Source organism: Bombus huntii, chromosome 14 (assembly GCF_024542735.1).
Source record: "Bombus huntii isolate Logan2020A chromosome 14, iyBomHunt1.1, whole genome shotgun sequence".
Taxonomy (NCBI): Eukaryota; Metazoa; Arthropoda; class Insecta; order Hymenoptera; family Apidae; genus Bombus; species Bombus huntii.
In genome coordinates, this window is record NC_066251.1 from 3057170 (window position 1) to 3076185 (window position 19016).

Consider the following 19016-nt stretch of genomic DNA (forward strand, 5'->3'; position numbering starts at 1 on the left):
GCCCTGTACAGTTCGTCTTTTAACTTTTAACTGTTGGAATCGAATGTCATATTGTTATAGTGACGCTGGCCCACGTTTGCGATAAATTATCGTACATGTTACTCTAACGTTAAATGTTAGGTTAATGCGATATAAATATATTTTCACAACGTTTACAAGTTTTTCGACGATCTTCAAGAATTCTGACAACATATTTTTGAGAAATATAAGACGAAAATCGAAAGGACGTTGAAAATGTCTGATAAAGAGCCGCAAGAAAAGAAGAAGGAGCCTTTACCCCCAGTATTTACTTTCATAAATGCTGGCCTTTCGGGGTATGTTAGTATAATTTCAAATATTCAATTCCTCTTTATCGACATTTTATCTAATTTCTTACGTCACAAACTTAGATCATAAGTATAAATTTTCTGACTAATATTTGTTATTTTCTTATCTGATAATCATGTATTAAAAGTTATTTTATATAATAGTCTTATGTAATCTTATTACCGCTATTATGAAAATTTGCTAGAATGGCGGCGACATGTGTAGTTCATCCTATGGATGTAATAAAGAATCGAATTCAGATACAAAAGGAGAAAACTTCTGTCGGTAAGGTCGTCGCCTCCATATACAAAAATGAGGGCATTTTGAAATTTTATTCCGGGCTTAGCGCTGGTCTTGTACGACAAGCGACTTACACCACTGTAAGACTTGGTATATACAATCAATTACATGAATATTGGAAGTGAGTGGAAAATAATTTATTTGCGACCGGGTAACTATGTTTTCTTTCTATTTTTACATGTCTTTGATTATGAGCAATATTTTCAGAGAAAAGTACGTGGGCAAACCAAATTTTGGTGTAATGTCACTGATGGCAGCTACAGCAGGAGCTATTGGAGCCTTTGTTGGTACACCAGCAGAAGTCGCCCTCGTAAGAATGACGGCCGATGGCAGATTACCGAAAGGTTATTATCATCGTTTCATTCTATAGTTGCGTGATATACGATATTATTTTTTTAACAATTTTTCCCCTTTTGTTCTTCCTTATATCATTGATGTAAAACGAGTTTTCCTTTTATCGATCTTGATGTTGTATATATGCAATTTCCTGCAGAGCAACGAAGGAATTACAAAAACGTGTTCAACGCGTTTGCAAGAATTTCTCGAGAAGAAGGAATCACCACTCTTTGGAGAGGCAGTGTAGCAACGATGGGACGAGCGGTGGTTGTCAATGTATCACAACTTGCAACTTACAGTCAAGCAAAATTTTTAATATCCACGAAATGTACTTATCTGCTTCAAATATTATCTATATCGGAAGAATTTATATCGATAGAAGTATCAAACACGTTTTATTCCACAGTGAATATACCGGAGGGTGTTGGTCTGCATTTCTCTGCGTCAATGTTATCTGGATTCCTTACTACCTTCAACTCTATGCCATTTGATATAACTAAAACAAGGTAAAATAATTAGATATTGATCTTTTCATATTCACTATATTAATTTTCTTAATAGCGTTCCTAGCAGAAATTTTAACAATCTCGAGAACAATCTTAATGCAAGCGTTCCTATTTCGATTATAATAAAATAGTTCCAAAGAAAGTAACAATTTTCAAGTTAAAAGGAATTTCTGTGACTGTAAATTTTCAGACTGCAAAACTTGAAAGGTGTGGAAAAGCCACCTGGTATGATCACAATGTTATTGTCGATAGCGAAAACCGAAGGTGTAAAGGCACTTTGGAAAGGTTTCTGGCCTACATATTGTAGAGTAGGGCCACACACAGTACTAACGTTTATCATTAATGAACAAATTGCAAAAATGTATAGACGATACGCAACATAGATATATAGCAAGTACAGAAAATATTTTAATGTCTGCTTTCTTATATATGTGTATACATATTATATTGCGTACTGTATTGTACCGCATTGTATTGTATACGAGCATTAATTGTATATGAATCTTTTATTGTATACGAATATTCAAGTGGCATGTACGACAAGATTGATATATTTATGAATAAACGATTATATTCATTTAGTTACTTATTTACAATTCTCTAGTAATAAGACAAACTTTTAAAAATAACGCTAGAGTGTATTTTCTTGCATGCACCGCAATATTTTAAGCTAATATAGTGTCACCTTCAAGCTCGCAATATTAGTCTGCATATTGCTAGGAAAGAATTCAATTTGCATGAATATATCGTTTTTTCTCTGCATTGTAAATGATAACGTAATCAAATATTTATTATAAAAAAAATGACGAATACATAAAATAAAATCGTGTAAGATTTTATTATTGTTGTTGTTGTTTGCAAGAAACTTTTATAAAAATATCACTCAATGGGTTGTAGAAAGAGTATACGATATATTTGTCTTAACTTATCAAGTGTCACCATGGTAATTACAGCATTGGGAGCTGCTCTGCTGTAGTATGGTAGAAATCCACGCCACATCGATGTTACTCCTTCGGTTCTTGCTATGGTAGCGATCGCAGCGATGATCCCGGGTGGTTTCGACGGTAAAGTCCAAGTTTGTATTCTTTGAGAAATAATTGTGGATAAAAATATATTAATTTAGTAATCTTCTGGCAATTACCTAGTTTTAGCTACATCCACAGGCACTGACAACACAGACATCACGAATCCAGATATCATCGCTGAACAGAATGACAATAATATGCCTTCTTCGAATAAACCTATTGTTCATACCATATATGATTAAAGTAGTTGTTAATATAGCTGCAATCTATCCGCTTCATAATCATGTATGAAATGAAAATTACAGGGGAAAAGCACGATGAAATCTTTATAGTGGAATAGTTTTAGAATTGTTGGTTGATAACTATCTTAGCACTGTCGATCTTGAAAATCAAAAAGATACAATTATTACAATATTCTAATATTATAACGGGGAATATTTTGAAAATCCTGAAGAATATAAAAACACAACCAAATTAAAATATAATTTTGGTACCATGGACTTGATTGTCAACATGTTGAATTTTAAAACTACTTCTGTATAAAAGCTATGAAATTTAATTTATGTTCTTCCCTGTAATCTTCATGCTTTTTCACTGCTTGGTCCTTAATGGGTTGATTATTAAAGTTCCTGTATACACCTGTGTCTTTCCACATTATTTTCACTCTACTATAGGTGCCTAACTGCGCTCCATTCACGATCATTGCTCTGGTCATAGTTGGTAGAGCTCCTCTCCATAATCCCTGAACACCCTCTGTTTTCCAAATGTCCGACAGCCCGTGGAAAACGTGTCTGTAATTCCGCCGCTTCTCTGAAAATTTATCCTTTGATTTATATGTCTAAATTAACTAATATAAGAATAAAAGATAGTTAAAATTTATGCTCACCAGGTGGTAATTGCGCATCACCTACCATACGAACATAAATTAAATCGGCCGGCGTTCCAACTAACGCACCACAAATACCAGAGAACATTCCAATGGTGACCATCGTAGGATAATTTAAACGACCAACGTATGATCTGAACACACGTTATTAACTTCTGCTCATACTATTTCAATGTTAAGTCAAATTGACGCTAACATTTAGGTAAAGTTCTTGATAGATACATACTATTTAATTAAATTTAGAAGAAAGTATTCTTACGAGATCAAATCATAGAGTGTGTTATATACACCAAGTCTTGTCGTAGTGTATGTTAATTGTCGAAGTATAGCCGGAGTCCAACCGACATAGAATCCACGTACTCCATGTTTTTGGTAAGTTCTGTATATCGTATCTCTCAAAGAACTTCTTAAAATTTGCATTCGTATCTTAGTTGCATCCAAAGGATGTGTACATGTTTGGCCAATACATCTATATAATCACGTAGTTGTCGTAGAAACATTGTCTTTCACATAATATTACGTAAAGATAAGATAAGAGACAATTTTTAAACGCGACGAGCAATTTCTGAGATTTTTCTCTAAACTTCTTCAAATTTAAATAAATTCCTAGGTTAATTCCTGGTTTCAAAAGTTTATGAAATACATGCAAAATAAAATTAATTTTCAATCAGAATGTTTATGTTTGAAATAAAATAAATTTGCGAAATTAATTAGGTTCAGATTTTGGAAATTTTTAAATAGAAAAGAAATATATACTGATATTTTACCCTGACACTCCACCAATAATGAAGTTGACATAAGGAGGTATCGTTTGGTCTTGTTTAACTAAGAATAACATTGGATCATAGTCCAACAGAGAATTCATGAAGTTAGAGAAAATAATGCATTAAACTGCATTAAAACTTAACACGTGATATTTAATTCTACATTGATATATTTAATTTTTATATTATAGCTTCTGAATATGGCAACATTTCAAAATTGAAAACCAATACTTTCGCATTTCACTCGAGTTAAGCACGATGCAATTAATGAGAATTTAAATATTACAATGCGATCGATAAGATGACAATTATCTACCATCTACGAATTATTTAGCAGATATAAACGCAAGTTTGATTTTAGAAACATGCAGATATATAATAGAAAATTATAAAATATCGCGTTAGAAAGTTATTGTATTATATATTACCGGTACGAAGGATAATAAAATTGACGGACAACTACATGTGATGATTTAAGAATGTGACAAACACTTGTCAGTAGCCAAATTCCTATAGTCAAGAGAGAGTTTTAAAAAGAAATCAATGAGGGTTGGTAAATTCGTTTCTGACTTCGTCTTCGATTTCTTCAGAATTCGATGCAATTTCGTCAGATTTTTATGCATCATTGTTAACGTAGCGGTCATAGAAGGACTAACAGCAACCATCTTGCCGAAATTTCGAATTTCACCATCGTGTAATATTATACTAGATCCTTGACGTTTTTTTCTATCATATGCAATCTGCAAATAAAATAAATCGCAATTGGCTGAAGTTACCTCGACAATGATCCAGCTTGTACGATTTTGTAAGAGTTTCATATTTTATAATATGAAATATTACATAAATTTTACTCGAATAAATTATATTAATAGATACGAATAGTGTTTCACTTTCAGAAGATAATGAGCAAACATACGTCACATTCTTCGAACAGATTTTTAAGGGTTGGCCATCGGTAAGCTGGAAATTTACTGTGATGCAATTGAGTAATTGCGATCGCGTATCTTTCTGCAGTGTTATTCCATTGAGGTGGCTTTTCCATATATAAGAAAGGTGATTTCCTTTTCTCCACATCTGGGACTATTGAAGTATCGATCGTAAATTCATCATCCCGATCACTGTTTATGCATATGAAAAGATAATTTTTAACAATTTCATTTTTCTTCTTTCGAAAGAATATTTTACAATTAAAAAAATATCACACATATACGTATCATTACTATATTTCATCCTTAAATTTACTTTCTTCATGCTTAAATTAAAATTAAAAGTACTTCATAATTAAATTCACTTACTTATAGCGTCCTCCGATCGCGAATTCCATCCAATCGATGTAATTTTGGCAGTAAGAGTAATAAGGGAATACGTTCAATAACAATACCATCAGAATCTCCTCTTGCTTACGCAAATAACAATAGCAATCGACGGCTAAGTAACCAAAATATCCCTTATCTTGCATACCTCTAGCGAATTTATTCACCGTCGGTTTTATCTTATCGATATCCAAAGAAGTTTGAGGTAACATGTAAATAGTCGTCGAATGTGTGGCTTCTGTCATTGAGATACGTAATTTACAAATTACAAATAGATTTTTAATAGAACAGCGCATAAAAATGAGAAATTCTGGTATTAAGTTGGAAAATTTGATTAGCATCCCTTCGTTACCTGCTCCTATCGTAAATATAATAATAAAAGATTCCCCGCCAAAATAGCTTTCAGTACAGTTTTATAAACACTTATATAACCAAATGATGAAATAAAAAGTTTTGATATATTTTTCTAAAGTTTGAAGTCAAATATAATACCTAAATTTATCTTATCCGCAGTCCCCAACCACTTCGGTTTCTTTTTAGTCGCTTTCCCAGGAACAAAGAAAGAAACCATAATCGTCTTAGGATTCTTTTCCGGCGGAACAGCCTGCAGCAAACACCCAAATTTCTGCATATGAGCGTAGAACATCGCCCAAGTACTATACATCTTCGACAACCGAATCACATTTGGTATGATTTTCGGTATATGTTCCCTCATTTTCTGAAGAAATTCAGCCCTCAAGCTTGGCTGCTCCATCCAATAATCGCCGTGTTTCTCTCGTTCCCGTCTCAACATCGGCATAAATGGTACGCTAATATGATTAATTAGAAAAATTCCACTCTGTTTACTAGTCGTACCGTAATTCAACTTGATCAACCACATACTAATTTCAGTATGAAGCACCATTAACTCGGACAACGACGAACAGAGTGTTTCATAATCCGTTATGTTACTCTTATACGGTGGCTGCGAAAGGCCAAAGCTGTTGATCATTTCAGACATGTTAGAAGCGTTTAGAAATTTTCGTTGCATTTCCATATCGGGACTCAGTAGAGGAACATTGAGAGTACCTGCCAATCTCATGTCGCACTCGTCGACAATATAAGGCAAGAAATAAGCCGATTTGCCAGCGATTTTCTTCTCAATCTCGTTTAGAGATTCTTGAGAACAGTGGAGGATCCTGGAGACGTTTAAAGGGAGATTCTTAAAACAATCTGCTTGTGAGAGAGCGATGAAAGTAATTCGTTTCGCAACGCCTTCGTCGGGTGATATCGACTCGATGAAATCGCTGTACATCGTTAATAGATCTTCGGTAGGCTTCACGGGGAGAATATAGATCACCTCAGCGTTTGGATTGCGTACGAAACAAATTCGTAGGATCGTAATGTTCTGGTAAATGGTGAACATCTTGGCATTGAATACTTGACGTAAGTGTCTAGGATGTCCGATGGATGGTAGATGTAAGACTACATGAGGCTGCCTGGTTATAGAGTCGAATTCGTTGCTTAATTTTAGAGTAAGGTCTCGAGTAGTTTGCAAGGAGACCAGCATTTTCCTGAGGTAACGACGGTGCATTTCTTTTTTTGCTTTTAACGAGATCCAAAAGAACCACATGAGACTCGCGGCTATGTAAAGACACTCTGAGAGCCATTTCTTTCTGCGTAACTATGTAAAATAGGTTTCTATATGAGTATCTCGTTTATAATTATTTTAGAAATACATTCCTTTCGATAATAATTTCCCTCGTAATAAAAATTTCCCTTCTACGCATTTTGAATATTATCCTATTAGAGACATGATTGATTAAGTTATAACTTTATTCCTTGTCTCGAGACGTTTATGATAATAAACGCAGAGGGCTACTTTATGAAAAATAAAAGAGATTAGCTTATACGATCATGATCCTCAGCGCTTCATATATAAATTTATTATTAGTAAAAAAATAATATTTACCCAATAACCACGCCAAAAAGCTTGTATCACTGTCGCAGCAACGTGTTTCCCGTCTATCGCCATGAACTGATTTTTCCAGCTCTTCAACCAAATAGCATCTTTCTCATGTTTCAACAGAGTTATTAAGTCCGTTCTCGATAGTACGAAACTTGCAAAGTTCGTAATCTTCGCAAAAAAATCAAAAGTGGCGCGTGGATTTAAACGTAATATCGGTACCAAACGTTTCGTTAGAATTTTCTCAATTTGCGGGCGAAGCGCTAAATGCCACAACGATCCGTACAGAACTCCCTGAACGTCTAAAATCTTTAACCAAGTGTCGTTAGTCTTGAACTTTCCATCGACGAATGTTAAACTCTTCAACTTTGATAATTCATTTTCGTAAGAGAACCCCCGCTGAACTTCTCTCTGCTTAAGAAGTTGAAGGAAGTCTGCAGTCTTCAACGATAACCGAATACTTGCCCGTTGTTTACCATTGACAGTGTCGCGAATAATATCGTGACCGCTTTTCCTAAAAAAAATGTTAAACTACATTACGAATTATAAAAACGTGTGTAAGGTATCAATCAGAACTGTTAGATCTACTTGTCCTCGTTAACGAAATGAATGAATCAAGATTAAAATATTTCTAATCACTGAAATATCAATACTAACATTGTTAGGTTATAAAATTTACCTACACGTCGATTCGTTTCTTTGGTAAGGAGAACATACGCGTTCGAAGATAAACGATTTCTTGAATAAACTTCAAGTCATATTCGTCGAATTCGGTTAGTGCCATTTCTTTTGGTTTAATTAGGATATCTTGAGTATCATCGAGATCCCATGTAGGTTTATTCTCCCAAGTGCAGAGACAGGATAATTCGTTCTCCTTCGTTTCGTTGAATGCATCACGACACATTTTATAAACTTTCCTCATCTCTTTCGGAGATAAATAAGACGGTGGTTGCGCACGACCTTTTATTGCTGTTAATAAATTAGTGTTCAGACGTACGAGACATTCCTCGCATATTCGTTCAATACTTATGAGTTCCTTGAAAGTATTCTCGTAGAACAGTTGTACAAATTCTAAAGAATCGTCCATCCATTTTTCCGTTCTACTTGCAAAAATGAAAGGCAAATATAATATAATTAAGAAATAATAAAAATATAATAGTATTATACTATTATACTTGTAAATGAAAGTATTATATTTCTATTGAAAAATTAAAACAATATCCGTATTATGAATAAAAGTATTCTAGTGTTTGCGTTTATTTGTTTTTCTTGAATTTATAATTTTATGTCTTTTATATTATTATATGTATACAAGGTGTCTCAGCTAACTCGATCATCTGGGATAACTTACAAAGTACGCGTTGTATAAACAAATTTTTTATACAAAAGTTGCATGGTTCGGAGAAGTACTTTGCGCCGTGTACTTATATTTTAAATCTAATAGTTAACGAATAATTTCGCTTTATTTGCCGAAAATTTATTTTGTGCAATATCAAGTTAACGATACAATACCATCAAATATTTCCGTGAAACAGCGGTGTTTATATGATTACGTTTATCAATACTATAGATTTTACCTTATCGCGGTCGTCTATTTCTATTCGTTATCGTACTGTCCTAGGTTAATAAATGATTGCCAAGTAAACACCGCGTCATACGGAAACCTTCGAATCTCCAACTTGATACAACACGAAATAAATCTTTAACCTTTTGAACGAAAAATGTTTTCATACAACGCATAGTTTAGAAGTTATTCGAGTTAGTTATATTCGATCAAGTTAGTCGAGACACCCTGTATAAAAGAAGAATAAAATAAATTAAAAGATAATTAAAAGTCACTATTTTACGTTTCGATTTATTTCAGACATCAGATTAAATTCTGTTTAAAATAAAAATTATTCTTAATTTAAAATTTAAAAAATTACGAACCAACCTGCTAAGTTCAATGATTTCTTTTCTGCGATCGCCAAGAAATTGTTTAATAGGAGTAACTTGCTCTTGTATTCCTTTGACAGCAGATTTTATTGAATCTATAAGTTCTGTATATATTTCTTCGGTTTGTAATAATTTATGATGGCGATTCATTTTGGCAATTTTATCGTGAGAATATAAAGTTGGAATGTGGACAAAATTCCACTCTGAAAATAATCATTAAAGAAAACGTAAATATCGTAATTTATGTATGTACAAAATTTATGAAAATTTACTTGTTATTGAAACTGTATCAATTATGACTTCCTGTTCAATCTAATACGTCTACTTTTTTTTAATAGTCTTCTTTATTTTATAGTAATTCCATTTAATGTTAAAATTATATAATAATGTATCGTATTTTTTTGTGTCAAAATAAATTGTGTGTATTTACAAAATAAACATTAATATAATTGTTGTAAATACGTCAGGACGAGTAAAATATATTCAAATAGTCGATTATCGTTGTAATCATGGTTAAGGCTACGGCATATTGATACGTCATCTTAATGATGTGGAACCTGTTTCCATGTGTTATATACAGTACATATACATACTTTAGTGTTCTTATTTTTTGATTACAATTTTACGCGATAAAATTAAATGAATTATAAGTCATTATTATTTTAACTAATTGAACATGATATTTAATGAATAACGAAGATGGCGCTTATTTGAACTAAGATGATTTATCTATATGTATGTTTGTAAAGTACTCGGTTGACATGTAAAGAGGTTATATTTCTCCGTATTACTCATTGCATTCATATTGACTGGAAACGTGTTGCAAAAAATATATTTAATGTTAATTTCGACACGGAAAACACGTAGGAGCATAAAGGCGATAATATATGAAGCAAAACCCCATATTTAGAAATTATTATTGAATTTTCCAATTTCTATGACAGTGGATTGTCAAAGTATGTTGTTATACGGTGTTTTCATGTGACTGAAATTGTTCTGTAATTTGTTTTCTTTTATTGGTGTGATTTGATGCTCTCTATGAGTTAGCTTTACTATAGTTATATACAATCTGTCAAGAAATATAGTAGATTTAACCTATAATATGAAATTATTAAAAACAGATTGCTGATATGTTAAAATAAAAATAAAAAATATCTCATAAATAAATATGTTACATTAATCTATTAAATCTATGATTGTAGAGAAAATTAAATATGTGTTTTATTTTTAGCAATTTAAGGCAAGGCAATGGGTACAACACCAAGTCGGTACGATGATCTATCTAAAAATGTTTATTTAGAAAAGTTTTGTGGAAAAAAAAGTATTCTTCCAAATGATCCATTTTGGAACACATTTCTGTCTTACAACATGAAACCACCTGTTACAAGGAATGACCAAATAGAATTAGATTCTCGATTGGACTCCTCATGCCAGCAATTACTCGTTAACAATTTAAGTACTGGCAATTTTGGTAGTCTGATACAAGTTGCTCTTATGCGTGCTACTAATTTACTGGCATCAATGCAGAATCAAAAGTATGGTATTTTCATTATCGTATTTCATAACTAGAATTGTATAAATAATTTATTACTTTATTACCCATGTTATACTTGATTATATTTTATAGAATCATATCAGCATGGCAAACATATAATGCATTGTTTGCATTGAGATGTATATTGAAATATTTAATTGAAACAGTGGGTGAAGAAGAAATGATAAAACATATAGAAGCACCACAGTTACCAGTGCCGACACAATCAAATTCATCTTACAGATTAAAAGATCTTTTTGAAGCATTAATTGATATTGTAACAGATGTACCACTGTGGTGAGTAGATTATATTTCTATATTGCCCTATTCCACTAATTTAACATTATGTCCTCATTACTTATATTATATTAAATTATTTATATTAAATTATATTCTGTATACAACATTTTTACAGTGAGTTCACATATGTGGTTCATCTAGAAGCTATAAATTGTTTACTTGTATTACTTTCTGTACAATTGTTTTCACAAACTGCAGCTGAATACAGCTGCATCTACAGAATAGCAATGCATTCACATTCTAGTGAACATGCACCAGCAATGGTGTGTACTTTATTGCATAATTTTGTGCAGCAAGAACATGCTCCTCCTGGTTTACTTACACAACAGCCAGGAGGAAGTATTGTTTTTAGTATAGCTGGTATGTTTAATAATACGATACATTATGTATTAGAATAGAATACTTCTTTCGCCGAAAACAAATATTAATATATTTACATCGAACATTTCAGCTGGATTATGGAATGTAATTACAATGGGCATGGGTAGTAGCTTAAAAAATGTACAAGTTACAAGTAATGGTACTTCTGAAGAAGAAGAACGAAAACGCGACACAGAAACACCTCTTGCTAGTCAATCTTTATTACTCCTATTGGTATTAACAAATCACTGTACTGCAACTGAAAACCCTTACAGGAATGCCCTTTTTACATTTGTTGATATGCAAGGCTAGTAATTTAATGAACTTCTACATTAATTTTCAGATATTAAATGATACAAAAAATCTGTCATTGATAAATGTCAATATTCTATTACTAATTGATTCTGACGTAATTATATATATTTTTTAGAAAGCTATTCCACAATGCAAGCAAAAGGCGCATTTAGGTTTAATTTAAATAAATTGTATAATGCTATATGTAAGATACCAAATACAGATGAAGTTACATTATTATTATACATGTTGCTACATAGGAATGCAAGTATAAAACAAGACATCATGAGAAGACCAGATATACAGCTATTGGTAAATATAAACTTATTAATTTATTAACTTAAAGGTGTCATAAACTTGAAATATATTATGGAATTTCTAACTAACATATTTGTATAGGTAATACCAATACTTCAGATATTATATCATGCTCCAAACAATACATCTCATCATATTTATATGTCTCTTATTATCCTTCTAATTTTAAGTGAAGACGAAACATTTAACAAGAGGATACATGAAATAGTAAGTATTTCAAAAAACTATGCAAAAGTACATGAAATCATAAATAATTAATAATAATTATCAATTTTTAGATGCTTAAGGGCGTGAGTTGGTATACAGAAAGATCAATAAGTGAAATATCATTAGGAGGTCTTTTAATTCTTGTTGTCATAAGAACTATACAATATAATATGTTCAAAATGAGGGTAAAGACATGTACAAAAGCAAATATAAATATAATAGAAAATTAATACAATGTTAAGTAATAATATATTTTTAATATTTTACAGGATAAATATCTTCACACAAATTGTTTAGCAGCTTTAGCAAATATGTCAGCACAGTTCACATCTTTACATCCTTATGTTAGTCAAAGATTGCTAAGTTTGTTTGAAACTCTTGCAAAGAAACATGCTAGATTAGAAGCAAAAATACGCACGCAACCTTCTATTTCTTCTGATAGTACTACTATCACAATTAATGGAACAACAGCAAATACAGATTTGGTAAGATCCTACAGTTATTTGTAATAAATAATTTATGCTAAATAATGTATATATTAAACGTACTTCATTTCAGATTCAAGACTTAACAATACTTGAAGAAGTTTTGCGAATGGTACTAGAGATCATAAATAGTTGTTTAACTCATAGACTCGCACATAATCCGAACTTAATATACACTCTTTTGTATAAAAAAGATATTTTTCAACCATTTAGGATGCATTCAGCATTTCAAGACATTGTGCAAAATATAGATTCTGTAAGTTCCAGTATAAGACATAAGAAATATATATTATAATTCTTAAATTAAATAACTGTACTTTATCCGTCAGGTCATAAATTTCTTTTCTTATAAATTGGAACAAAAAGATCAGTCACAACTTGGCGTGACTCAGGTATTAACTACGATCCAGCAAGGTACTAGTGAATGGCCACGTGACCGTTTAAGGGTATGTTTTATCTTTTTATATTTATATTTATATATTATATATTTATATATTTTCTATTATATACGTTGTTTTTACTCAATTGCATTATTTAACTTGTCTATGCATTATATAGAAATTTCCAGAACTAAAATTTAAGTATGTAGAAGAGGAACAACCAGAAGAGTTCTTTATTCCTTATGTATGGAATGTCGTGTGTCAAAGTGCACTGTTACATTGGAATGCAGAAAATATAAAATTATTTTCACCCCATACTGGTGAACAAACCACGATTATCGTTTGCTGATACTGAGATAAAAACTGCTGTTTGCAGTAAATACATGATGCAATACAAATGGAGTAAAAAATATTGGAAGTATTATTTCTTCATGAGACACCCATTTGATACGAGAAAAACAATATATATTGTTTATTGTAAAGGTAATCATAACAGACGGATAGAGACTAACATAATACATACTCATTTTACGTCTGAAATCAGTTTGTTGGTATTTATCTCTTGCCTTAGTCACTATTTCACTTAATTATATTAATATTTCATTTTCCAAAATAACAGTGCTGTGTTCGAAATGGACATTAGTTAAATCTAATGAAATTTAATTAAAATAACATGAAACCGTGGAATATTTTTATGTTTTTTTTAATGTGCATAAGCCTAATTAATAAGATATGATTTATAAATAATACTAGTTAATTCATTCATCGTGCAGTAATGAAATTGGCTTTAATTTCATAAAACTATGCATTGTTAAGACTGGTGTTACAATCTATCATTTTAGAAAAGCTGCATTATCGCTTGAATCAAATATCATCGATAAATAAAAATATTTAAATATTCAACTGGAGCAGCATAAATTCACACCATGGGTAAGAGTGAAACTTAAATATAAAAATTTTATAATATTCACAAAAGAATATAAATAAATATTGGAGTTTCCAGATGAATTCATGCTAAAAAGTATTTTCGACATATTAATAAAATTTTCCATAATGAAAATGATAATGATAAGAGAAAATTTTCTGTAAATTGGTTATTACCTCCGCTTTTAAAAAATGATAAAAAACATCATTTTTTTCAAATAGCTCCAAATATTACATTATAGAATTATTTCAAAACTAGGATTTGATAGTATTACATAATGTGATTTTTAAGGCATGCAAAAATTTCGTTGTACGCCATTATTTATATAGACGCGAAAAAGTTTATTTACATTTTGTTTATCGTATTTAATTGTGAATATATGATATGTAGTAAAAGCATGGAACAAGATATTGTGTTAATTATTTAATGAAAATTAAAAAAAATGGCATAGTGTAACAGCATTTGTATACATATACAATCGACGCTGTTAATGTTGAAAATGATTTTAATTTAATATATATATATACATATACTAAAATAAAGAATTCTGATATTTATAAAGAGTATGTTTTTATTTTATCAAATGTTTGATTTAAATGATACAAAATAAAGATGTTTTGTAAATATCAAACTCAATAAATGAATTATAATAACCCAAAGAATATAGTAGAAGTATTCCTCAAATGATTTTTAAATAGTCACGGGTTCATATATCAAATTATATTTAACAAACTAATTTTGATTAATTTTCTTTAATAGGTAAAGATTTTTGATATGTATATAAAAGTGGATTTTTTAACTTTTGTGTATATAAACCTATTTAAACTAAACGTATGTAACAAAAGACAATTTACTAAATACTATTAAATGAACATTCTTATCCGCTACAAATTAAGAAGGGAAAAATCAATATCAACTATTTTTCAGCCTATAGGACATATTAAAATACATTAAATTCTTCGAGTATTTTATACATAGATTTTAATCGTCGGTTTCAATCATTATTACTTTGCAACATGTATAACTTTACATTGAAAGCTTCGTTCCTTGATTTTGTAAAACAAAATAAAGTCTAATGAAATTTGTAGCATAGTAGTATAAAAATATGTAAGAAATAAAATTAATATACACTATTAAAGCAAATATACAACATATCTAAATTCCAATACATCCTATCGGCTGTAAAGTTAGTCCCTCCACTTTTCGAATGTACATCTTTATTAAACAAATACAGTTGACGTCTTAATATTATTTATAATATGTCGTTATAGATAGTATTTCATTTTCCTAGCCTGTGCAGCGTGTATATGCGGCCGCGCGTGTGTATTCTGTATGTACTCTGTGTGTGCGTGTGTGTGTGCGCGTGTGTGTGTATGTATGCATGTAGTGTAAATGTATATGACGTGTACATACATATGTATGCAGATGTGTATGTTTCTCTGTGTACAATACTATTGCTAATATTTCTCTTGTCGAACGATTTTCAGTTGCAGGATAACAAGGTAATTTGACGTTTCTGTGCGTCGCGTGCAGACGCGCCGAGTAACTCAGTGTGTCACATGTTTAAATTAAGACTTGTGTTACAATCCTTTCTCGCCTTAGCTGTACTTCACGTCACTTAATGACTTTGAAACTGTGCTTAGCGTACATATAGTATCAGTATTAATAATTAAATTCCTTAACGGTACTATATCGTTACTTATCCTTATTAGTTAACACACAATCAATCTGCGACGGGAGGGAATTTAGTCGGTCCGTAACGTGTCGTCCCTTACGGCCTAGCTATATAGTCGGTATAGTTGATTATTTAATTCATTACAACGTTACCGTAGGATTGGTATTACTTTTACTCTTTTTATCCTTCTCTGTATTTTATTGAACGTTGAAGTGTTTCAATTACGTGACAGACACGTACCTATGCACGCAATTTCTGTGGCCTTTTTTCCTTCTTCTTCCATCGAGAGTATACAGTACTTACGTTTGTATACGAATTAGAGGCGAGAGCGTGTGTTATCTGCCGTGCGCCCAAGTGCTCTAACAAATTCGGATCAAGCGTTTCGCTATTCAGGAACACAAAAATTCGCGGGCTTTTTAAAGTGTCACACTTGATTCATACAATCGCGAACAGTATACTCCTGAATTGTTTCACCTTGGACCGATGTTGAATTGAAAATATTCTGCAGACTATTTAGGCGAACGGTACGTGTAAATGTCGAAGAGTATGTATATTTATATACGTAAACATACATACACGGATACATGTGCATATGTATACGTACACTAGCTGCCTACAAAATACAATAGTACATTACAAATTCATACCTTCTTCCCTCTGGTTTTTCGTTTCTCTTTTCTCTCTTTTTCCTTTCATCTCTTAAATCATCATTTGCAAACAGCTTAGATATATTTTTATGTATAATATATATTATATAATAGTATCATCTAGTTGGTTTTTGTTTTGCGTAGTTCCATTCTTTTCTTTTCTCTTTTTTTCTTCCCTTACTCTCCATAATATAATTAATATAATTAAGTACATCTTTAGAGCAGGCGTGTACACGCCTAGTTAGGTTTGCAATGGTGTCGTTCTCTCTTACGAATCTCTTCGCTAGCAGCCGAGAAAAACGAGTCTTCCTGATATACACATACGTATTACATCTTGCTCCAAATGGCTCGTTAGACCGGGTAACAAAAGAATGCTCCCTTTTCTGTACTGCAGTCGTCGACGGATACCCTTGGTCGAAAACGACTTCCGATACAGAATGCACCGCGATTCGAATTCTCGCGCTCCTAATGCTCCAAAAGCCAGCATTTTTACTCGTTTGTGCAATTGTCAGATTTTTTATACTTATGCCGTGTAAAAGACTCAAGAAAGGGTCTGTGGGGCGCTGCGTGTTGTGCGATCGAAGAAGGAATCGGTCAATCGAAATTTTGTTCTTTTTCTTTTTTTATGATTCACGATAAATCTGATGATATCCGACAAGCGTGTGTGTGTTGGTGTATATAAAGAATGTATAATCCCATATAAAGAGAGGAAGTTCATTCTTTTCTAATAGAATTATTTTTTCCCCAGTATTACACCGTACATAAGTGAAATGCGTTTAGATCGATATCCTTGAGAATAATATAATTGCGTTCCGACAACTACGAACCGAGATTGTAAATCAGATGAGAGATTTAAAATTTGGAATAGAGAGAGGCATGATGGTTCGTCTATTCACGCGGAATTTGCGAGGAAATCCGAAGTGCGCATACACGTGTGTCGCATGTACGCTCTTAAAAGATAAAAAATCAAGTGAAATAAATAGCAGCGGTGTTACTTTCTTCTCCGTTTCGCTTCCGTCGATCATTGTTATTTCTCTTTCTTCTTTTGTGTCTTCCGCGATCACTTTGAATACTTAATCGACGCGCCATTCTGTTCTTCCTCGATCAGAGTTTTTGAAACGAAACAAACGCGTAAAGATAACACGCGTATCTTTATCCAAGACGTGTCGAAAAATAGACAAACCGTTAAAAATAAAATTAATTCGTTGGAAAATAAAAATGGCAAGTAACGTGACGATAGCGAGTTGCTATGTAGGAGCTCTTTACGAAAAGTTTTCAAACTTCTGACAAATCTCTTATAAAAATGATATGATATGCTCGTTGGAAAAATAAATTGTTCATATAGTTTCTATGAATATAGATATCCGTACACAAACTTTCAGTACTAAGTATTCGATCGGTCGGTATAATTCTAAATACACAAATACATACACAAGATCCTTTCATTACTTCGTAGCGAGTATCAATGCGCAGTTATTTACGAGATCATTCGTCGATAATTAATACCCTGCGGATCATTGCACGTACGTGGCATGCATTCAATGACAAACGAACCGTGCTCGTTCTCTATTACAAATAACAGAATACAGAATAATACTTCCGTTTAACACTCGATTACGTTCCTCGTTACATGCTTCTCTTTTTCTGATGAACGCGACGGATCGTGCATCAAGGAATGGCCGATATTTTTCTTTGCGTCTGTCCCTTAACACCTATATGCCATTATAACAGTTAATGTTTTAAAATACAACAACAGTAGAGCAGTTTGCTTTCGAGACGTTCTCAAGCGTCAAGATACGTCTAACATGCGAGAGATATACTGATAGGAAATCAGTTCCAGTGTTCGCTATTAAAATATAGAGTAGAATTCAACATACTAGTCGCGTAAAGGCACATAAAAATCAGTTTCCCTATGAAACGAGTAGGATTGCACGATAATCCTTTAAAAAAATAACAAACGATAGCCTTGCTGGTCGAATCGCTGCGCATTATTTTCCTCCAAGAATAAATTGCCTCTTCCGTAGAGAACGGCGCTCCTCACCACAGAATAATGAACGGACGCTGTATGTATATGTAAGTACACATGTTTTCTTTTTTTCTCTCTTCATGCACATACACGTGTACTTCATACAGTCTGTATACGCAATGAAATTGCATACAAATCTATATGCATGCGCACACATGTATACGGATATGATATTATACCGTACTTAATGGTGAAGCACTATCATAAGATGCGCGGCAATGTCCTTACTAAGAGCTAAGAGTTTTCTTTTTTTCTTTTTGTAAATTGATTAGGAAGGAACATTGTGCAAATTATATTAGAGGTTTTTGTTTCCTTTTGTTTCTTTTACTTAAAAATAAAGTGGAAAATTGGGCAAGTATCATGCGATGGCTTTAGGCTCAGCCCGATTTTACGTGCTACCGATTAGAAATATATATCTATGTATATATTATTTTTTTTATTGTTTGTCCTCATTGATAGCATGCTAATAATAAACTGGGCATCCACGATTTTTAAATACTTAGTTTAGTCGAATATGAAAGACTCGATTGTTATGGAAAAAATATATAG

The 19016-nt window shown here is 32.1% G+C and overlaps 4 protein-coding genes and 1 long non-coding RNA gene across 7 annotated transcripts; 2 read left to right on the top strand and 3 right to left on the bottom strand.

Moving 5' to 3' along the window:
- The first annotated feature begins 398 nt into the window (after window positions 1–398).
- LOC126873102 (mitochondrial 2-oxoglutarate/malate carrier protein-like) lies at window positions 399–1831 on the top strand. The gene is made up of 4 exons (XM_050633629.1): window positions 399–727; window positions 814–950; window positions 1100–1448; window positions 1639–1831. The coding sequence occupies exons 1-4, from the start codon at window positions 513–515 to the stop codon at window positions 1829–1831; spliced, it is 894 nt and encodes a 297-aa protein (XP_050489586.1). The 5' UTR covers window positions 399–512.
- LOC126873105 (uncharacterized) lies at window positions 729–1303 on the bottom strand. Its single transcript, XR_007692304.1, has 2 exons — window positions 1167–1303; window positions 729–1093 (listed from the first exon to the last, which is right to left on the bottom strand). It is a non-coding gene; the product is annotated as an uncharacterized LOC126873105 (long non-coding RNA).
- Window positions 1467–3813, bottom strand: LOC126873099 (mitochondrial 2-oxoglutarate/malate carrier protein-like). The gene is made up of 5 exons (XM_050633625.1): window positions 3619–3813; window positions 3360–3493; window positions 3113–3283; window positions 2590–2689; window positions 1467–2532 (listed from the first exon to the last, which is right to left on the bottom strand). The coding sequence occupies exons 1-5, from the start codon at window positions 3777–3779 to the stop codon at window positions 2328–2330; spliced, it is 771 nt and encodes a 256-aa protein (XP_050489582.1). The 5' UTR covers window positions 3780–3813; the 3' UTR covers window positions 1467–2327.
- A 781-nt stretch (window positions 3814–4594) lies between these two features.
- On the bottom strand, window positions 4595–9789 carry LOC126873101 (IQ motif-containing protein H-like). The gene is made up of 7 exons (XM_050633628.1): window positions 9315–9789; window positions 8065–8481; window positions 7388–7895; window positions 5929–7099; window positions 5419–5674; window positions 5040–5241; window positions 4595–4863 (listed from the first exon to the last, which is right to left on the bottom strand). The coding sequence occupies exons 1-7, from the start codon at window positions 9464–9466 to the stop codon at window positions 4597–4599; spliced, it is 2973 nt and encodes a 990-aa protein (XP_050489585.1). The 5' UTR covers window positions 9467–9789; the 3' UTR covers window positions 4595–4596.
- A 106-nt stretch (window positions 9790–9895) lies between these two features.
- LOC126873090 (dymeclin) lies at window positions 9896–14683 on the top strand. 3 transcript variants are annotated; one of them, XM_050633603.1, is made up of 12 exons: window positions 9896–10051; window positions 10548–10851; window positions 10944–11147; window positions 11266–11510; window positions 11602–11821; window positions 11945–12116; window positions 12204–12329; window positions 12401–12514; window positions 12599–12814; window positions 12888–13070; window positions 13144–13260; window positions 13373–14683. In XM_050633603.1, exons 2-12 carry the CDS (start codon window positions 10565–10567, stop codon window positions 13541–13543), a joined length of 2055 nt encoding a protein of 684 aa, XP_050489560.1. In that variant the 5' UTR covers window positions 9896–10051; window positions 10548–10564; the 3' UTR covers window positions 13544–14683. The 3 variants fall into 3 exon arrangements, with proteins under 3 accessions (XP_050489560.1, XP_050489558.1, XP_050489559.1); XM_050633601.1 differs by having other exon boundaries at window positions 9901–10272; XM_050633602.1 differs by having other exon boundaries at window positions 9901–10272; window positions 11602–11817; window positions 11941–12116.
- The last annotated feature ends 4333 nt before the right edge of the window (window positions 14684–19016 follow it).

What these genes read in the sequence shown, in the direction of transcription:
- LOC126873102 (XM_050633629.1), top strand. Translation starts at nt 513, where the DNA reads ATGGCGGCGACATGTGTAGTTCATCCTATGGATGTAATAAAGAATCGA. An exon ending in CAATTACATGAATATTGGAA is followed by an intron (nt 728 to 813) that starts GTGAGTGGAAAA and finishes CAATATTTTCAG; the next exon opens with AGAAAAGTACGTGGGCAAAC. An exon ending in TTTGATATAACTAAAACAAG is followed by an intron (nt 1,449 to 1,638) that starts GTAAAATAATTA and finishes GTAAATTTTCAG; the next exon opens with ACTGCAAAACTTGAAAGGTG.
- LOC126873099 (XM_050633625.1), bottom strand. Translation starts at nt 3,779, where the DNA reads ATGCAAATTTTAAGAAGTTCTTTGAGAGATACGATATACAGAACTTAC. An exon ending in ACACTCTATGATTTGATCTC is followed by an intron (nt 3,494 to 3,618) that starts GTAAGAATACTT and finishes ACGTGTGTTCAG; the next exon opens with ATCATACGTTGGTCGTTTAA. An exon ending in AATAATGTGGAAAGACACAG is followed by an intron (nt 2,690 to 3,112) that starts GTGTATACAGGA and finishes TATGAACAATAG; the next exon opens with GTTTATTCGAAGAAGGCATA.
- LOC126873101 (XM_050633628.1), bottom strand. Translation starts at nt 9,466, where the DNA reads ATGAATCGCCATCATAAATTATTACAAACCGAAGAAATATATACAGAA. An exon ending in CTTTTTGGCGTGGTTATTGG is followed by an intron (nt 7,100 to 7,387) that starts GTAAATATTATT and finishes TATTTTACATAG; the next exon opens with TTACGCAGAAAGAAATGGCT. An exon ending in GCGATCGGAGGACGCTATAA is followed by an intron (nt 5,242 to 5,418) that starts GTAAGTGAATTT and finishes ATGCATAAACAG; the next exon opens with TGATCGGGATGATGAATTTA.
- LOC126873090 (XM_050633603.1), top strand. Translation starts at nt 10,565, where the DNA reads ATGGGTACAACACCAAGTCGGTACGATGATCTATCTAAAAATGTTTAT. An exon ending in GTAACAGATGTACCACTGTG is followed by an intron (nt 11,148 to 11,265) that starts GTGAGTAGATTA and finishes ACATTTTTACAG; the next exon opens with TGAGTTCACATATGTGGTTC. An exon ending in ACAAGAGGATACATGAAATA is followed by an intron (nt 12,330 to 12,400) that starts GTAAGTATTTCA and finishes ATCAATTTTTAG; the next exon opens with ATGCTTAAGGGCGTGAGTTG.